Consider the following 17,250-nt stretch of genomic DNA (forward strand, 5'->3'; position numbering starts at 1 on the left):
GTTATTTGATTTACATCTTTCAAAAATAAAATGATACGATCTTAAATAGACCTGAAGAAATTGAAATATATTTTTATGATCTGTAATTCCAAATTTTTCCAATTATATAAAATGTTATATATTTCTTTTTTTGATTCTCAAATGTGGTTTTCTATAGAAATGAAAAGTTAATATTGACATTATTTCAAATTTTGGCTTCCAATGAATCTTTTTCCACATTAAAAAAAATTAAAATGAAACTAAATTTAAAACAAATATTAAAGATAACTTAAATACCATCATAAAAGATGGTATCTCAGTTCATTTATTTTTACTATAAATTATTTATAAAATAGCTGTAAATCTTATTTGATAGATTTTACTGATGAAATTTCTTATTTTTAGTTATGGTTTTAAAGAAGGGTTTCTTTTTAAATTAACCTAGAATTTTGACTTTTTTGGTCATGTTCACCCTAAAATTTCAATTAATTCATGAAAAAATATCATTATTTATTTTATTTTTATTTTTATTTTTATTTTTCAAATATGTTAATTTTAATCAAAAATATTTATCTTCATCAGTTATTTATGAAATTATCACTTTTTTCGATATCAACAACCACCACTAAAAATCAATTTATGCATCTTTTATCTCATTTCTTACGCATAAAAATCATTTATCTTGAATTCCTCTCTCATTTAATCCTAAAACTCAAAATTTTGGATTTCAAGATTATTATTTTATTGAAGTTACTCAATTTTGATGAATCTTGGTCAAACGAGTGGATAACTTGATGTTTGAAGAAGGTAAACACGAACTTTCATCGGTCTATGAATGATATATGAAATTTTTAGATTTATTTCGCATAATCGAAAAATGTGATAACTCAATCGGTCATCTTTGTATCTCAACGTAAGTTTCAGAAAAAAAATGTGATCGAAAAATGTGATAACTCAACCGGTCATCTTTGTATCTTAACGTAAGTTTCAAAAAAAAAAAAGGTGGCGTCGACTAACGGACACAAAATAAAACAAAGAAACATTATTTTGCTGTCTTGGATGATCAACCTGTATTACATGCAAGTATGCAACATACACCCTATTCTTTAGGCCAGTCTCAAGATCGGTCAATTATGTACTTATGCATACAGTTGTCCGCACTTTTAGAAGCACTACAAACGATAAATGTGGGTGATTAGTTAACCTTTATCTGAGTTTTTATTTTTATTTATAAATTATCAAATTTTACCAATCATTTTTCGCTCTTAAATCCTACATCAAAACTATACCATCTTTGACAATAATGATTTAACATTATTTTAAATCTACAGAAAAAAATGTTCTTATGTAAATTATCGAAAAATCTGGATTTTTATTATTTAAACTGTAACATATGTAAAATGATAAAATCATGTATAATACCAAATAAATTAGATAATTATGTATTTAATTTATTACTATTTAGATATTAATTTTTATTTAATACCAAATAAACTAGATAATTATATATTCGATTTATTACTATTTAGATATTAATTTTTATTAACAAAATTAAATGTTATATAATTTTAATAACTTGTTAATAATTTTATAAAAATATCAATTTTAAAATAACATCAATTTCATGTATATATTAAAATAAATAATAGTAAATTTTGATAATTTATATTTTACTTATTAATATAAATTAATTAATTGATATAAAATAATTATTTTGTATATACATCACATATCTCCAATGTTAATTGATTTTAATATATCAACAGCAAAACATTACAGTTACGATCAATATAATTAACTACAACAAACGTGTTTACAAAAGATTCTACATCAATAAATTTACAGCTACAGAAAAATCACCTACATCATAAGTTTTACAGTTAAATTTCTACATGTAATTGTTAATAATTATAAACTAAATAATCCGATTTAAAGTAATAAAATTGTTATGATGGTTACTAAATGCAAACAATAATCTTTCTAAATGCAAACAATAATCTTACTAAAAGAAATATTGAATTTGAAGGAAAATAAAAGCATTTTTCAATTTTAAATTAGAAAATTTTCTTATGAAAAACAGCCGATAACGAAGAAAAAGAAATATTAAAAAGTAAAACATGATTAAGAGAAAATATCTGAGATGTGTGGTCGATAATGTGTAACGTGTGAAAATAACCAAAAAAAGGATTAGGATACTCATAATCCCATATCACTCACACCTCTTGACCTAAGACTAACACATCCCTCAAGAGTCAGGTCTCTCTCTCTATATATATAGATATGTCTCTCTCTATGTTAGCAGAAGTTCGTCATAGTTTTCCTGCTTTTATAATCCCCATATCACTCAACACAATCCTCTAGAGGCAGGTCTCTCTCTCTCTCTCTATATATATATATATATATGTGTGTGTTTCATTATATATGTAAGTAGAAGTTCCTCATAGTTTTCCTGTTTTCAAGTATATAGGAGCAATTTCATTGGAAAAGTTCTTAATTGAGTATCTCACGATTACGAAAAAAATAGTTATACTAAATTATTGAGGTTTTTAAATGTTGGGATTCTTATCAGAAATTCTTCAACATTTAAATTTTTTAATTCATTTAAATATACTAGTTTTTAAAGTTTTTGTGAGATACACAACATTAAGAATTTTTTAGTGGACGTGCTCTGACTAAGACTAAACAAGTATGCATGTACAATCATGTCAAAGACTAATAAAGACATATAGCCATTGTCCTGTAAAATTATTACCAACGATGGAACCTGAGAAGGTTTTGACAGGAACAATGTTTGTTAGTGTGTTTTTGAAAGAAGAAATTAATTTTATTCAGGTTTTCGTTACAAGATGGGCACAATGTCTGAAAGAGTGGGAGCGATGGGTGGCAACATGGGCATCCCATTTGACGATGGTGTTTTCGATGGCGTGAGGAAAATAATTGTCGGAAAAGACTGGGACTGTGTTTCTTATATGAAGATTGAGTACGAAAATAGTGACGGAAATTTTGAAACCCGTGAACATGGAACGATTCGCGGGGGACTTCAAGAGGTAATAGATCCTTGCTTTGTTATTCTTCAATATGTTCTTATCTTATCATACCTTTATTGCCTTGTACATTTGTTGTTTCTAACGGAAAATGAAATACAGTTCACAGTGGATTATCCGAGTGAATATATCACATCCGTTGGTGGAAGGTACGAACACGTTCCGAGATATGGAACCGTTCTTATTAGATCGTTAATCTTCAAAACCTCCGGTGGAAGGACCTCTCCGATACTCGGCTATACGACATCATTTGGACATCCAGCTGGGAGAGAATTCATGCTGGAGGGTAAAAATGGTGGAAGGCTTCTAGGTTTCCATGGACGTTCTGGTCAAGCTCTTGATGCCATTGGACCTCACTTCTTCGCTGTGAACTCTCCTCTTAAGCACTTTAACCGCCAAGGTGGGAATGGAGGTAGTGCTTGGGATGATGGCGCTTTCGATGGTGTTAGAAGAATACTCGTTGGACTAGGTGGAAGGTTTATAAGTTTTCTCAGGTTTGAGTATGCAAAAGGCCAAAGAATGGTGCCACATGCTCATGGGAAGAGGCAAGAGGTTCCACAGGAGGTATTAGTTGTTAATATAAATATATGTGCAACTGTATGTATAGTCGTATGTTTAATGAAATTTATTTTTATTTTTTAAACATTTGGGTTGCAGTTTGTGGTGGATTATCCTAATGAACATATTACGGTAGTGGAGGGAACCATCGATGGTTACCTTACATCGCTTAGGTTTAAAACATCAAAAGGAAGAACCTCCCCTGCCTTTGGCAATGTGGTTGGCAGAAAATTTGTGTTTGAAGAAAAAAAATTCAAGCTTATCGGGTTTTCTGGCCGGTCTGGTGATGTTATTGATGCTCTTGGTGCAAACTTTGGCCCTTATCCAGCTCCTACCCCAGCTCCTACTCAAGCTTCCGCTTCCACAAAGATGGGACCGCTCGGTGGTAACAAGGGCAACGCATTCGACGATGGCATTATGGACGGTGTGAAAAAAATAACCGTCGGAGCAGATGAATACAGTATAACTTATATCAAAATCGAATACGAAAAGGAAGGAAAAGACGAAATCCGTGATCACGGGACGAAGCGCGGAGAACTAAAAGAGGTCAAAATATATAATCATATGTTTTTAATTAGATAAACTCTAAATTGGTACTAAAATATTTTTCTCAAAATACATAAAAAAATTATTTATTAAAAGAGTATTAACTAAATGCAATAAAATACATATATTTTTAGGATTAAAGTTTTAGGATTTAGAATTTGGATTTTATGGGTTAAGAGTTAGGATTTAGGAGTTATAGTTTAGGGTTATATAATTAAAGAAATTGAAAAGAAGAATAAAAACTTTATTTTATTTAAAAATAAATTTTAAGATAAATAGTTTAAATATTTATTTGTATTAAATGTATTACTCCTATATGTTAAAGATAGTTTGCTTTTTGTTCTTTATTTGCTTTTTGTGATTAAAATTCTTTTTTACTATTTAAGAGAATTGTCACTTTTTAATTTGTTAATATTAAACTGGTTTATTAATTAACGGTTTCTAATTAAAATGAAATGCAGTTTTTTGTGGATTATCCGAATGAATATATCACAGCTGTTGGTGGAAGCTACAAGCATATTTTCAACTACGATACAACGCTTGTTAAATCACTATACTTTACAACTTCTAAAGGCTTTACTTCTCCATTGGTCGGGGAGATGAAGGGAACAGAATTCGAGTTCAAAGGCGAAAATGGAGGAAAGCTTGTTGGATTCCATGGACGTGGTGGCTATGCTATTGATGCCATCGGTGCACATTTTTCTCAAGCTCCAATCTCTTCTCCATCTTCTGTCATCAAAGTGGAAGCTGTAGGAGGAAAGGGTGAAGAAACATTCGACGATGGTTCCTTTCATCATGTAAGAAAAGTTTCTGTTGGTCAAGGAAATTCCCATATATCATATATCAAGTTTGAATACGAAAAAGACGGTAGAAGAATAACACAAGAGCACGGACAAAGGACATCTCGAGGAACCGAGGTATTCGAGGTTGGTCAAAACGATGGCATCACATCTGTGAAAGCTTACTACGAAAAACTTGATGGCTGGAAGACAGAAACTATAACGCATCTTGCATTTAAGACTCTGAAGGGCATAAACTCTCAGACCAACCGCAACGGAAGTCCTTAGCGATTCTTAAGGGTCATTACCAAAGTTAATGGTAATATAAAAACTATATTTCAGCATAATTATCTAAGGATCAACCCGTAAGTAAGGGGTCGAGGGAGCTGAACCTTGGGCGACGTGGCAGGTGGGTATTGGCGGAAGATTCATTCGTCTTTGGTGTGGACGGAAAAAAAAATTCATTTTCGACGAAGGAGAGAAAAAAAAAGAAAGCTGTCGAGAAAAGGCGATAAAAGGCGATTTCTAATCGATTTTGACGAAGGTAAATTGAAGCTTTCTTTTGCTGTTTTTTCGATTTAGATTAGGTTACATGTTGTTTTCCTCTGAAAGTAGGGTTCTGATTTGTGTTTTCAATCGATTTGTGGACAAAAACGTTTGAAATTAGGGTTTCAAAGATGGGGGTTTTCAATCGATTTGGGGTTTAAGGTCGTTTGAAATTAGGGTTTCAAAGAAGGGGGTTTTAGATCGGTTTGTAGTTTGAGTTTGAAAACGATTTTCGTTTCAAACCATTTGTCTTGTTTTCTTAAATCAGTTCTTACCCTAATGATCTTTGATTTCTTCCTCACTTTATCTTCTTCGCTTAATCTTACATGATTTCTTTCATGTTTACAGAGACATAATGGGACAAGATTATTCGTATACACAGCCTTCTTCTTCAGCAGAGTCGCTTGACATGACGTACCTTCTTGAAGCAGAATGTGAATTGTACAAGGCTGAAGATGACAGTAGGATCTTGCATCAAGTGTATGGAGACGAAGCTGATGATGGAATGCCTTCGACATGCTACTGTGGTTCTGATGCAGTGGTTGCAACATCTTACACGCGTAAAGATCCAGGGCGCTTGTATCTGACCTGCGAGAATGTAAACGATGGGGACTGCCACATCTGGAAGTGGTGGGATGTAGCTGTTACGGAGGAGCTCAGAGACGTTCAGACACAGCTTAGGCTGGTGAAGGAGCAAGCATTTGAGTGTGACCAGAAGCTGATGAAGCTACAAAAGGTGGTGTGTGAGTTATCTAAGAAGAATGCAGTGCTTAGAAATGGCTTTGCGTTGCGCGTCTGTGTAATGGTCGCTGCACTACTCTTGGTTGGTTTGGCGGTGATGTTTCAGTCTGGTAAGTTTGAATATTTGCAATTGTTGTTCTTCTTTTTTCAATTTTGAAAAACTATTGACTGTTTGATCACATTTATTTGCAGGAAGAGCTTCCAAGAATTAAACCAGAGCCCCTTCCGTGTCTGTATAATTAAGGTACTACAGCTACGTCTCTCTGTTTCATCCTAGTGTATTTTGGTAGTCTAATAATAAATATAACTTCAAAAATAGTAGTACTCTGTCGGAGCAATTGTGAATGTAATTAACTTTTTAAAAATATTAGCTTGGTTAAATGCTAGTTATAGTTTGATTGGTTAAATTCTAGTTATAGTTAGCTTGCTTAAATGCTAGTTTGCTTTTTACCTTCCTACCGCCAAGGATTTGATTGTTTTAAATGTTTTAGAGGTGTTATTAGTCTGATTTGATTGGTGTTGAATGCAAGTACTTTGCTTTCCACCTTCCTAACTGCTCGGTTGAAATGTATCTTAGGTTAAAGGTCGCCTACTTAAGGCTATGTGTTGCTATTAGAGCGACACAGAACATTCTCAAAACCATGGATCCTAAAACTAGTTATACAAACCTCTTGTTTAGTCAATCTCAGACTACAGTGGACCTTGATTCACCCGAACCTTTTTGGTTGGGTAGCCAAGGTCCTACTGAGTCAGTTGTCGAGCCTGTTGTCGAGTCTGGTGGCGACCCTAAGGAGAGGAGAAAATGGACTCCGAAGGAGGATAAAATCCTTATTGGTGCTTGGCTTAACACCAGTAAGGATGCTGTCGTAAGTAATGACCAGAGGGCTGGTGCATTCTGGAAGCGCATTGTCGACTACTACAACGCAAGTCCGCAATTGGCTGGGACAATACCGAGAGAGGTTTGTTCCTGCAAGAAGCGTTGGGGTAGGATCAACACTGACGTATCCAAGTTTGCTGGATGCTATGACGCCGCTCTGAGGGAGCAGAGGAGTGGCCAAAATGATGATGATGTGATGAAAGCCGCCATAGACATTTTCTTCAAAACTAACGACTACAAGTTCAGCATGGATCACTGCTGGAGGGAGCTGAGGCATGACCAGAAATGGTGCTCCACCTATGGGCCTAAAGAATGTGGAAAGGAAAAGCGCAAAGGAGACGTGGAGGCTGATGGAGGAAATGAAGCAGAGGGCAGACCTATTGGGGTCAAGGCTGCTAAAGCTGCATCTAAGAAGAAGAAGAGTGGTAAAGAAGAGTCTTTGGCAAAGATACACGCAATCATGGAAATCAAAGAAAAGCTGTCTAAACAGAAGGTCCTTGAACGTCTTCTTGGGAAAAAAGAGCCACTCACTGAGATGGAAACATCCCTTCAACTCAAACTCATGGCTGAGATGTTATGAGGTTGTGTCTTTGTTTCTTCCCATAGTTAGCTATCTCGTTTCTATTGCTAGGACTTACCTATCTTGTTGATTGAGTTGTGAGCTATTTCGTTTCTTTTGCTAGGACTTAGTTATGTCGTTGATTGTGAGTAATTACATCTTGTTGGTATTTCACATGTGTTTCTTTCCACTTCAACACTAACAACTCTTGTGTTTCTTTTCAGGTTCAGCAGTAGTCAGGTCCAGCAGTAGTCACGGGTTGTGAAGATGGTCACGGGTTGTGAAGATGGTCACGGGTTGTGAAGTTGTCTGAAGTCACGGGCCCTTCTTTTATCTAGTTTCTGTAGTATAAAGTAGTAGTCTCCTTTGTTGTTGCTATGTATCTCGTTCTCCTACTCTCCTCATCATCAAACATCTTCTGCTACTTCTTGTAATATTTGGAGGAAAGACCTTGCTGCTGTAATATTCGACTTGCTTCTGGAAACATTTTCTGTAATATTCGACTTGATCAGTTTATCTTTTGGTAACATTTCCAATTCTATTTACTTACTTCTCTTTATAATTTTGTCCGTTTAACATTTTATTAGCCGGTTTGATAACAGACGTTGCTTCTCTTTATAATGACAAATACATAAATAGGTTTCATAACCTCTTAACATATACTCAAACTTGACATATACATAAATAGGTTTGGCATTTGTTTATCCTTATCTAGTGAACAAACTTGATGTTTATTCATGTGTTGTAAGGATAGATGTAGCTTTTATAAAGTTGCTATCTTGTCTAAAATTGTTACATTTTTAGAAGTGTATTAAATTTTCATAATTCAAATGTTTTTTAAAAATAGCAGTTGTTGTTGATTTTAGATTAACTTATTGAATGTTTTTAGATATGTCGTCATCTTCATCTGATGAAGTGGAGGAAAGACTGGAAGAAATTTTGGAGGAATACACAGAAGATATATTTAACGAGATTGTGGAGGATCAAACCATCCCGCAAAGGAGACGTACTTATAGAGAACGACACCGTGAAGGAGGACACGCGCGCTTATGGAATGACTACTTCAGCGAAGATGCGACATTCTCGTCTGATCAATTTAGACGCCGTTTCCGCATGAATAAGGAATTATTTTTGCGTCTTGTTCATAGCCTATCAGAGTGCTTTTCATTCTTTCAGCAACGAAGAGATGCAACCGGGAGGCTCGGTCTTTCTGCACTTCAAAAATGCACGGCAGCAATTCGTCTGCTTGCTTATGGTACTGCGGCTGACGCGGTTGATGAATATCTCCGACTTGGTGAGACCACCGCACTTTCATGTTTACATAATTTCACTGACGGAATAATACATATATTTGGAGAGGAGTATCTACGACGACCCACACCAGAGGATCTTCAACGACTACTCGATATTGGAGAGACACGAGGGTTTCCTGGGATGGTCGGGAGCATTGACTGTATGCATTGGGAGTGGAAAAATTGCCCAACTGCTTGGAAAGGACAGTACTCACGTGGATCAGGAAAACCGACAATTGTCTTAGAGGCTGTAGCTTCACACGATCTTTGGATATGGCACGCTTTCTTCGGTCCTCCAGGTACCTTAAACGATATTAATGTACTCGATCGCTCTCCTGTTTTTGATGACATTTTACAAGGTAAAGCTCCGAGGGTAAAGTACATGGTCAACGGACACATGTATAAGTTGGCGTACTACCTCACAGACGGTATATATCCAAAATGGTCAACATTTATCCAATCTATCACCCTCCCTCAAAGTCCTCAGGAACAATTATTTGCTAAATTTCAAGAAGCTACCCGAAAAGATGTAGAGCGGGCTTTTGGAGTCTTGCAAGCTCGATTTGCGATTGTGAGAAACCCGGTAAAAACTTTGGATAAGGAAAAGATAGGAAAGATTATGAGAGCATGTATCATCCTACACAATATGATAGTCGAAAATGAACGGGACGGATACACTTGTATCGATATATCTGAATTTGAAGAAGGAGACAACACTAGAACTTCACAGGTGGAAACGGAGAGACCTACAAATCTGAATAATATGTTTCCCAATCGGAATGATCTTCGTGATAGGAATATGCATGCCCAATTAAAACATGACTTAATTCAAAATGTTTGGAACAAATTTGGTGATGAATATTAATAATTGTTGTATCTTTATTTTTAATTATTGTGATTTTAAATTTATTCAGGCTATATTATTGAAACATTTGATAATTCACTTTTTTAAAAAAAAAAAATTTTATTCTAAGGACTTCTTATTAGGACTCACCATTGTAAACACTTATTTGGTTCAGATCCTTAGCTATTTAACAAAAAAAAAAAAAAAATTTTAAATTACTAAGGGTTCCACAATGGGTGCCACCATTGTGGATGCTCTCAGCCGTTTGGAAAGACCCCTGTTATTGTAAATGAGCGTACCAAATTGTCCTTGCTCGAAGGTGGCAAAATCACTGGTTTTCATGGTAGTTCAAGCGACGTTCTTCATTCCATCGGAGCTTATATTTCAGCTTTTCCCCAGACGATGTTGCATGGCAAGTTGATCCAGGTACGTACGTAGTATGGCTTGGTCAGGAGATTTAGTTTTTCGATCATTCGGGAGATTCTATATTTTCTTTTATTCCAAAAATATAAAAAGAAGTTAATATTCTGAAAATGAATCATATCTAATTTTCTTATAGTTACTTTAAGAAGTAACAAATATTTCAATTCAACTTTGGTACGGTTATCAAAAACAAAAAAAAACTTTGGTTCAAAAATTTCGGATACATTTTTGGTTCAATTTTTATATTGCTAGACCTAGTGCATAATAACACATCTCGTGAACACATCATACTAATAAAAGAAACATGCGGTGACTCTTATTATTAGGTGGAGCAAAAAGGCAGGACTCCTGGACCAAGATGTTCTCACGATATAGCAATGGTTGGAAACAAAATGTACGCTTTCGGTGGAGAGTTAAAGCCAAATTTTCACATCGATCGAGACCTCTACTTTTTCGATTTCAAGACTCACAGATGGTCGATCGCTGATCCAAACGGTGACGTTCCAGATCTCCCATGCTTAGGCGTTAGAATGGTAGCCATCGGCACTACACTCTACGTCTTTGGTGGCCGGGACGGCTTCCGTAATTACAACGGCTTCTACTCTTACGACACGGTTAAAAGGCGCTGGAAACTCATAACTCACGTTAATAAAGGACCTGCACCGCGTAGCTTCCACTCGATGGCTGCTGATGACAAAAACGTTTATGTATTTGGTGGAGTGAGTATTAAGGAACGTGTCAACACACTTCATGCCTACAACATCATTGATCAGAAGTGGATTGAGTTTCCGAATCCAGGAGAGTCTTGCAAAGCTAGAGGTGGAGCGGGACTCGCCGTTGTGAAAGGGAAGATTTGGGTTGTATATGGGTTTATTGGGGAAGAAGTAGAAGATATTCATTTCTTTGATCCAGTTGAAAGTAAGTGGACTAAAGTGGAAACAAGGGGTGAAAAGCCGTGGGCGAGAAGCGTGTTTGCACTAGCGGTCGTTGGGAAATGCATAATTATATCCGGAGGTGAGATCGAGATGGACGTAAAGGCTCATTTAGGTCCGGGGTCATTGACCGGTGGGGCTTTTGTGTTGGACACTGAGAGTTTGGTCTGGGAGAAACTTGAGGAAGGTCATAGCCCTCGTGGATGGATCGCATCCACGACTGCGTCCATTGATGGGAAAAAGGGGCTGTTGATGTATGGAGGGAAGGCTCCAACCAATGGTCGTTATGAGGACATCTATTTCTATGGCGTAAACTCTGCATAAGACCGCTCGTGTTGGTGAGTTTGGTGCATCATGGGGAGGGTCTAGTTTGTGACTTGTGAGACAAGACAGTTACGAACTACTACTATACTGCTCGTGTGTTTAATAATGTCATTTTCTGTGTGTTTGGTTTGTATGATGAATAAGAGCATAATTGCGATTTCAAATAATATATGTATGTGTAAATAAATAAAAAGATGTTTGCAATCAATCATAACAATTTTTTTATTGGATAACTTTTTTGGGTAGAGCACTTCTCAAGCTAATGTCTTTGTCATGATCCTACTATATAAAAGCTACTAATTTTGAGGTTTCTTAAGAGTGTCACATAGGACAAAATATTTCACACCAATCAAACTGCCACGTCATCGTGAATGTTTAGATGATGGGACTCGAACCATCCAAACTCATTAAAATAGTTAGCCCATTGTATAACTCATAGCTTCCTTTTCTTTAGCCTACTCGCCTCAGACGTCTCCAGCGACTCCAAATCTGTTCGTCTACCCAACTTCACCGGTGTAACTCCTACGACTACAACAATGACACTTCAATGCTCCATTATAACTCATCCAGTGAAGACTCTTTGTACCTCTCCACATCTCTCCTCTCAATCTCTTGCCCAGTTTCTTAAATTTGATTTGTCACAAAAAGTTAGTGCATCAGATAGTTTTTGAAATTCAAATAATATTAGGTGTTTTCCTGCACCATGTGCAGTGATAAATTTTTTGAAAATTAAATTATATTTAAAATGAAATTTATTAATATTATATATTTTATTATTTTTGACTAATATTTAATATAAAGTTTATTATTTTTGAGACTATAATGTTTGCTACTGTGATTAACACCTTTTTACGGTACTATGTTTGTATCTTTTTTTATTAGTGATCTTCCTGTTTTTTTTTTCTTTTTCGTAAAATGATTAAAAAAAAAGACTGAAGCTAAAATTCATCTTTTTGTTCTTGATCATACACGTTATCTTCAAACTCAATAACATGGTCAACGTAAATGATCGACGTTGAGATTTCAACTTTTCTGATTTTTACTATTCAAATGTTTCAATATAATTTGAATATTCTCTTTGTTTTATAATATAATAGTTTAAAAGTATTTTTTGTTTCACTATATAAATTGTTTTTATATTTTAATGTAACTTTATATTTATTGGATATTGTGTGGCCAATTAAATTATGTAAATTACTGTGTAATTGATTAAATTTATATATTAAAAGACAATTTTCTAAAGTAATAACTTTTAAATATTACAGATTTTAATTAAAATTGATTACATTTTGAAACAGATAGAGTAATCTATAAACTAACTCTATATAGATATGAGGACAAAATTGTAAAGTGGTCTCATCTTGAATTTCTCTCATTCTGTGCATTCCTAATTGGGAGGAGATAATAAACATCTAATTTTATGTTACTCTGAGTATATTAGAAATAGTCGAACCATAAACCAATTAAAGATGATGTAAGGAAGACATAAAGATGTATTTCCAGTTATCACAAATATAGAATCAATTGACAACAACTTAATTATGTCCAGCGTAGGACAACATAGAAGAGTTTCCATACCTTTTAATATTATAATATCTCACTATATTAGTGGTTAAATCAGTTTTCTCTAGCATAAATACTCACTCCATTCTTAGAGTTTAAGCTTTTATATCTGATGATATTAGAAGTTTGATCCAAAAAAAAGAAGAAACGGTCGAACCGTACATTATAATTGGAGAAAGAAAAAAACAAAAATCAACCGAAGACTTTTAAGGTATATGAAACAAAAATTAGAAATATCAATTCTCTGCAATTAAAGAATAATGCAATAAAATTGTAAAAATACAAAATAAAACAAAAAAAAATACACAAAAAGAAAGATTTAGTAAAATAAAATCATAATATAATTTCCATAATTGATAGTGTTCAACTACACTAAAAAGTCTAAATTTACAACATACACAGTTTCATTTACATCTTTAAACCTATTATCTAATTAAAATGATTCTAAAAAAAGTGCCAGCAGGAAGACTTAAAAAATATACTATAAAATATAATACATAACGTTAAAAATACATTATCACTGATCACTAAAAAATCATGTTAGTAGTAATAAATATGAAATGACGACACATTTATTAAAACCATAGAACGACATGCAATAAGGTGTTATTAAATATACAAATTACAAATTAATATGCTCAACGCAAACACACATAAAAATGAGACATCATATTTGGATATATTTAGATAAATAATTTTAAATATATTATATTCTTGATAATTTTAAAATTACTTAAAAGGAAACTAAATTATTAAAAAATTAATATACAAATAAAACTAAAGCAATATTTTGTAACGTCAAAATAATAAATGAATAAAAAATATAGTATGTTAATAAAATAGATTTTAGATTTTAAAGACTTCTAATTCATGTAATATTATAAAATTCAAAATTTGTTTATTACAATTAATATTTTACATTAGATATATTAAAATAATATTCTAGATCGATATTCAATTGTCAGTTTTCAACTAATACACGTAAAAAATATTATTAAGTACGTTTTTTTTTTGAAAAGGAGGTTTTATATTTTAAGTAGGTTATTGGAGTACTTTTTTCTTTTCGTAAATTTATTCGAGATGAGATTCCGATCTTTTAAACTAAGATAATTTGTGGTCTACATATAATTATATTTTTTTACATAACTCTAAAATCTCGGACTTGATTATTCATATTTTATTAGTTAATTGTGTTACATATAATATAAATATTTACTTCAAACTAAAAATATAAAAAAAATCAAATTTAAAATTAGTTATATATAATTTAATATAGAAAGATTCACATACAAATAAAAATGATAAATGTAATAAATTTAAATATATTATCCGCGCGGAGCGTGGAGAAAGGATCTAGTATTGATAAAAAAATTTGGGTAGAGCATTTCTCAAGCTGTATTATTCTCATGCTTCCCTTGAGTTTTAAGAAACTTCAAGCTACAACCATTGTCATGATTTTTAACTGTTTTTGTTGTAGAGCAACATTTAAGCTGTATTTTTCTCATACTTCCCTTGCGTTTTGAGAAAATTCAAGCTACTGTCTTTGTCATGATACTGATAAATGTTTTTGTGTGGGGCAAAATTCAAGCTGAATTATTCTTTTATTCACAAAATAGCGTATAAATTAAAGCGACACATCACTTGATGTGTTAAAAAAAAAAGCAACACATTACTTTAATATGCTTATTTCTTTTAAATTTTTTTTGTAAATGTAGGATGAATTCAAATTAAAAAAAAAAACTTTTGTAATGGTTGTAGGCTTGTAGCTATGTTTTGAAAGATATTATAAGACACAGAATTTAAATTTTTTGACTATCATCTTGATGCAAACCAAGCCTCCCATCCCTCACAACTATGAGATTATGTTGCCAACTAGTTGTTCTACAGACTGAATAATGTGCGCTGGATTAATTATGGGGTTGTGGTTACTTCTTTCATGTCACGGTAAAGAATACTATTTTCACCCTGAAGAATGCCAAATTTTCAGCCAAACTGCTTGGTAGAGTAGGCTTTGCCTTCTTCAGATTTTTTTTAGTCTCTTCAAGAAGAAACGTTTCTCATTCTCTCTCTTCCTTGTTCATTTATTTTCATTAATTTAGTGGTTAGAGATCAGTTGAGAATTCATCGCTGCGCATGGCCTTACTTCCTAGATTTGGAAATAATATTGTTGGGTCGGCATTGAGAAAGGTGAGTGGGTGCGGCTCTCTCGAAAACTGTGGTAGAGAGAAAAACATTTAGCTAGTATATATATATATATATATATATATATATATTTTTTGGTCAAAGCTAGTATGACAAAGACATTAGCTTAAGAAATGCTGCCACTCCGCGTGCCCCAAGGCCCGGTTCGAGACTTTGGTTTGGCGAATTAATTACGGGATTTGATTGAAGTAGGGATTCAACTTTCTCTCCTTGGAAGACGAATCGTTCGTGCAGTCATAATCATTTCCTTTCGCGGCCCTTGGTTTTTGGTGTATAAATTGATGTGCTTTCTTCCTCATTTCTCATTATTGCTTGCTCAGAGGAAAGTGAAAGGTGTTGTTCTCTCGTCTTCTATTTTCTTAAGTTGTTTGAAATTTTAGATTTATCTTTTCTCTTCTTTCGGCGTATGTGATTCAGATTTGTCTCTTTTCACTGTTAGTTATCGCTTTGTTTTGTTCGACTGTTTAGGGTTTTTATTCCGGAGAATAGCTCTGATTTGTGTTTGCTTGTTTGATTTTTGCTGTTCGACTTGCGAATCCATCTTTATTTGCATTTATCCCTTTGGTATGTTTGTTTCATTTTGGCGGCTTTTTTTTGCTTCATGTCTTTCATTTTGATTCATAGTGTTTCTGGTTGTAGTGTTTTGTCATAAACAAAACGCTATGTATTCATCTTTCCAAAATAAAATGTATTATGTTTTCATAAAATATATTATGTTTTAATAAAATAGATAAATAGATATATCACTGAGTTTTTTATATGTCAAATAAATTATATTTCTATGTTCATATTTGAAGAAAATATTAAATTAAAATTTATTTATTGTATTCTTATAATTCAAATATATGTATGAATTATATTAAACATCAAATTATTTAACATATATTTGAAAAATAACTTTATATGTTAAAAAATATTTATAGTTTATATTTTGTATGTAAAATGAACAATAATATACATAAATATATAAAATTTAATATTTGTAGTTACATTTTAATTTTTTTAATTTATTGTAAAATTTGGTTAGAAAATAATACAGTTAGAGGATAATTGTAATTTTGGTAATTTTGGTTAGAAAATAATTTAATAAATAAATTATTTTGGTTAATTAATTAATTTTTCTAAGTTTGGAAAGAGAAAAATCTAACAAAATAAGTAATTAATTAATGGTTAATAATTTAGTGGCATAAGTTGGTAAATAATAAGGTGAAATAAGAGTTAATTTTAAAAGGTACATCAGTTTTAATAATATAGATGGCTGCAATTTCAAGTAGTAATATACACTTTCTGTTTCAAAATAACTGATTTATAAAAAATTTAGTTTTCATTTAAAAAATTGTGAACTTTTATTTAATTTATCTCAATTACCTTAAAACAACAATAACTACAACTAATTTAGAAAATAAAATAAATTATATTACATAATACAAATAGTCATAAACATCAAATTATATTATTTTTACATAGAAACTTGAAAACATTATTTAAAATGAAATAATTTTTTTTAAACACCACTTAAAATGAATAAAAGAAATATTGCTTAAAAATAGATGCGTTCACAGAAGTTTATGAAACCAAATTATATATATATTTTTATGATATAATTCTATCATAATCTTAATTAGTCATAAAAATTCCTGATGTATGTGTCAAACAAAGCACATTTCAACTACTAGACCACTATTAAATTCCTTAGACTATGTACAATGGGTGTGTTGAATAAAAGATTCAACAGTTGAATCCTTACAATGAGGGTGTTGAAAAATGAAATTTGATGATGTGGATTAATTGGTGTTGAAAAGATTCAACATGTTGAATAAGAAGAAAGTGAGGACCATCGACGACACATGTCACTTTCTAAAGATTTTTGATATTTTGATATTCTCTTAGTTATTTAAAACTAATTAATTTCATTATAAATTAAATAATTTATTTTTATTTCTTATACTAAAATTTATCTTTTTAAATTATCTATAAATAGAGATTAGGTTTATTTAATTTGGATATAGAAAAAATAATTATTAATTAATAAAATAGAGTG

General features: G+C 32.4%; 3 protein-coding genes across 4 annotated transcripts; all 3 read left to right on the forward strand.

Annotated features, from left to right (window-relative positions):
• Nucleotides 1-2,279: 2,279 nt before the first annotated feature.
• On the forward strand, nucleotides 2,280-8,185 carry LOC106360477 (myrosinase-binding protein 2-like). Of its 2 annotated transcripts, XM_048738474.1 has the most exons (9): nucleotides 2,280-2,346; nucleotides 2,812-3,026; nucleotides 3,126-3,587; nucleotides 3,681-4,127; nucleotides 4,589-5,225; nucleotides 5,316-5,450; nucleotides 5,801-6,303; nucleotides 6,386-6,437; nucleotides 7,854-8,185. In XM_048738474.1, the coding sequence occupies exons 2-5, from the start codon at nucleotides 2,826-2,828 to the stop codon at nucleotides 5,192-5,194; spliced, it is 1,716 nt and encodes a 571-aa protein (XP_048594431.1). In that variant the 5' UTR covers nucleotides 2,280-2,346; nucleotides 2,812-2,825; the 3' UTR covers nucleotides 5,195-5,225; nucleotides 5,316-5,450; nucleotides 5,801-6,303; nucleotides 6,386-6,437; nucleotides 7,854-8,185. The 2 variants fall into 2 exon arrangements, with proteins under 2 accessions (XP_048594431.1, XP_048594430.1); XM_048738473.1 differs by having other exon boundaries at nucleotides 4,589-5,450.
• Nucleotides 6,760-7,650, forward strand: LOC106358692 (glutathione S-transferase T3-like). Its single transcript, XM_022690837.2, has one exon. It carries the CDS (start codon nucleotides 6,760-6,762, stop codon nucleotides 7,648-7,650), a length of 891 nt encoding a protein of 296 aa, XP_022546558.2.
• A 1,855-nt stretch (nucleotides 8,186-10,040) lies between the features above and the next one.
• LOC106358694 (nitrile-specifier protein 2-like) lies at nucleotides 10,041-11,677 on the forward strand. Its single transcript, XM_022689738.2, has 2 exons — nucleotides 10,041-10,191; nucleotides 10,515-11,677. Exons 1-2 carry the CDS (start codon nucleotides 10,168-10,170, stop codon nucleotides 11,442-11,444), a joined length of 954 nt encoding a protein of 317 aa, XP_022545459.1. The 5' UTR covers nucleotides 10,041-10,167; the 3' UTR covers nucleotides 11,445-11,677.
• Nucleotides 11,678-17,250: the final 5,573 nt, after the last annotated feature.

The sequence above is a fragment of the Brassica napus genome, chromosome A8, assembly GCF_020379485.1.
Source record: "Brassica napus cultivar Da-Ae chromosome A8, Da-Ae, whole genome shotgun sequence".
Taxonomy (NCBI): domain Eukaryota; kingdom Viridiplantae; phylum Streptophyta; class Magnoliopsida; order Brassicales; family Brassicaceae; genus Brassica; species Brassica napus.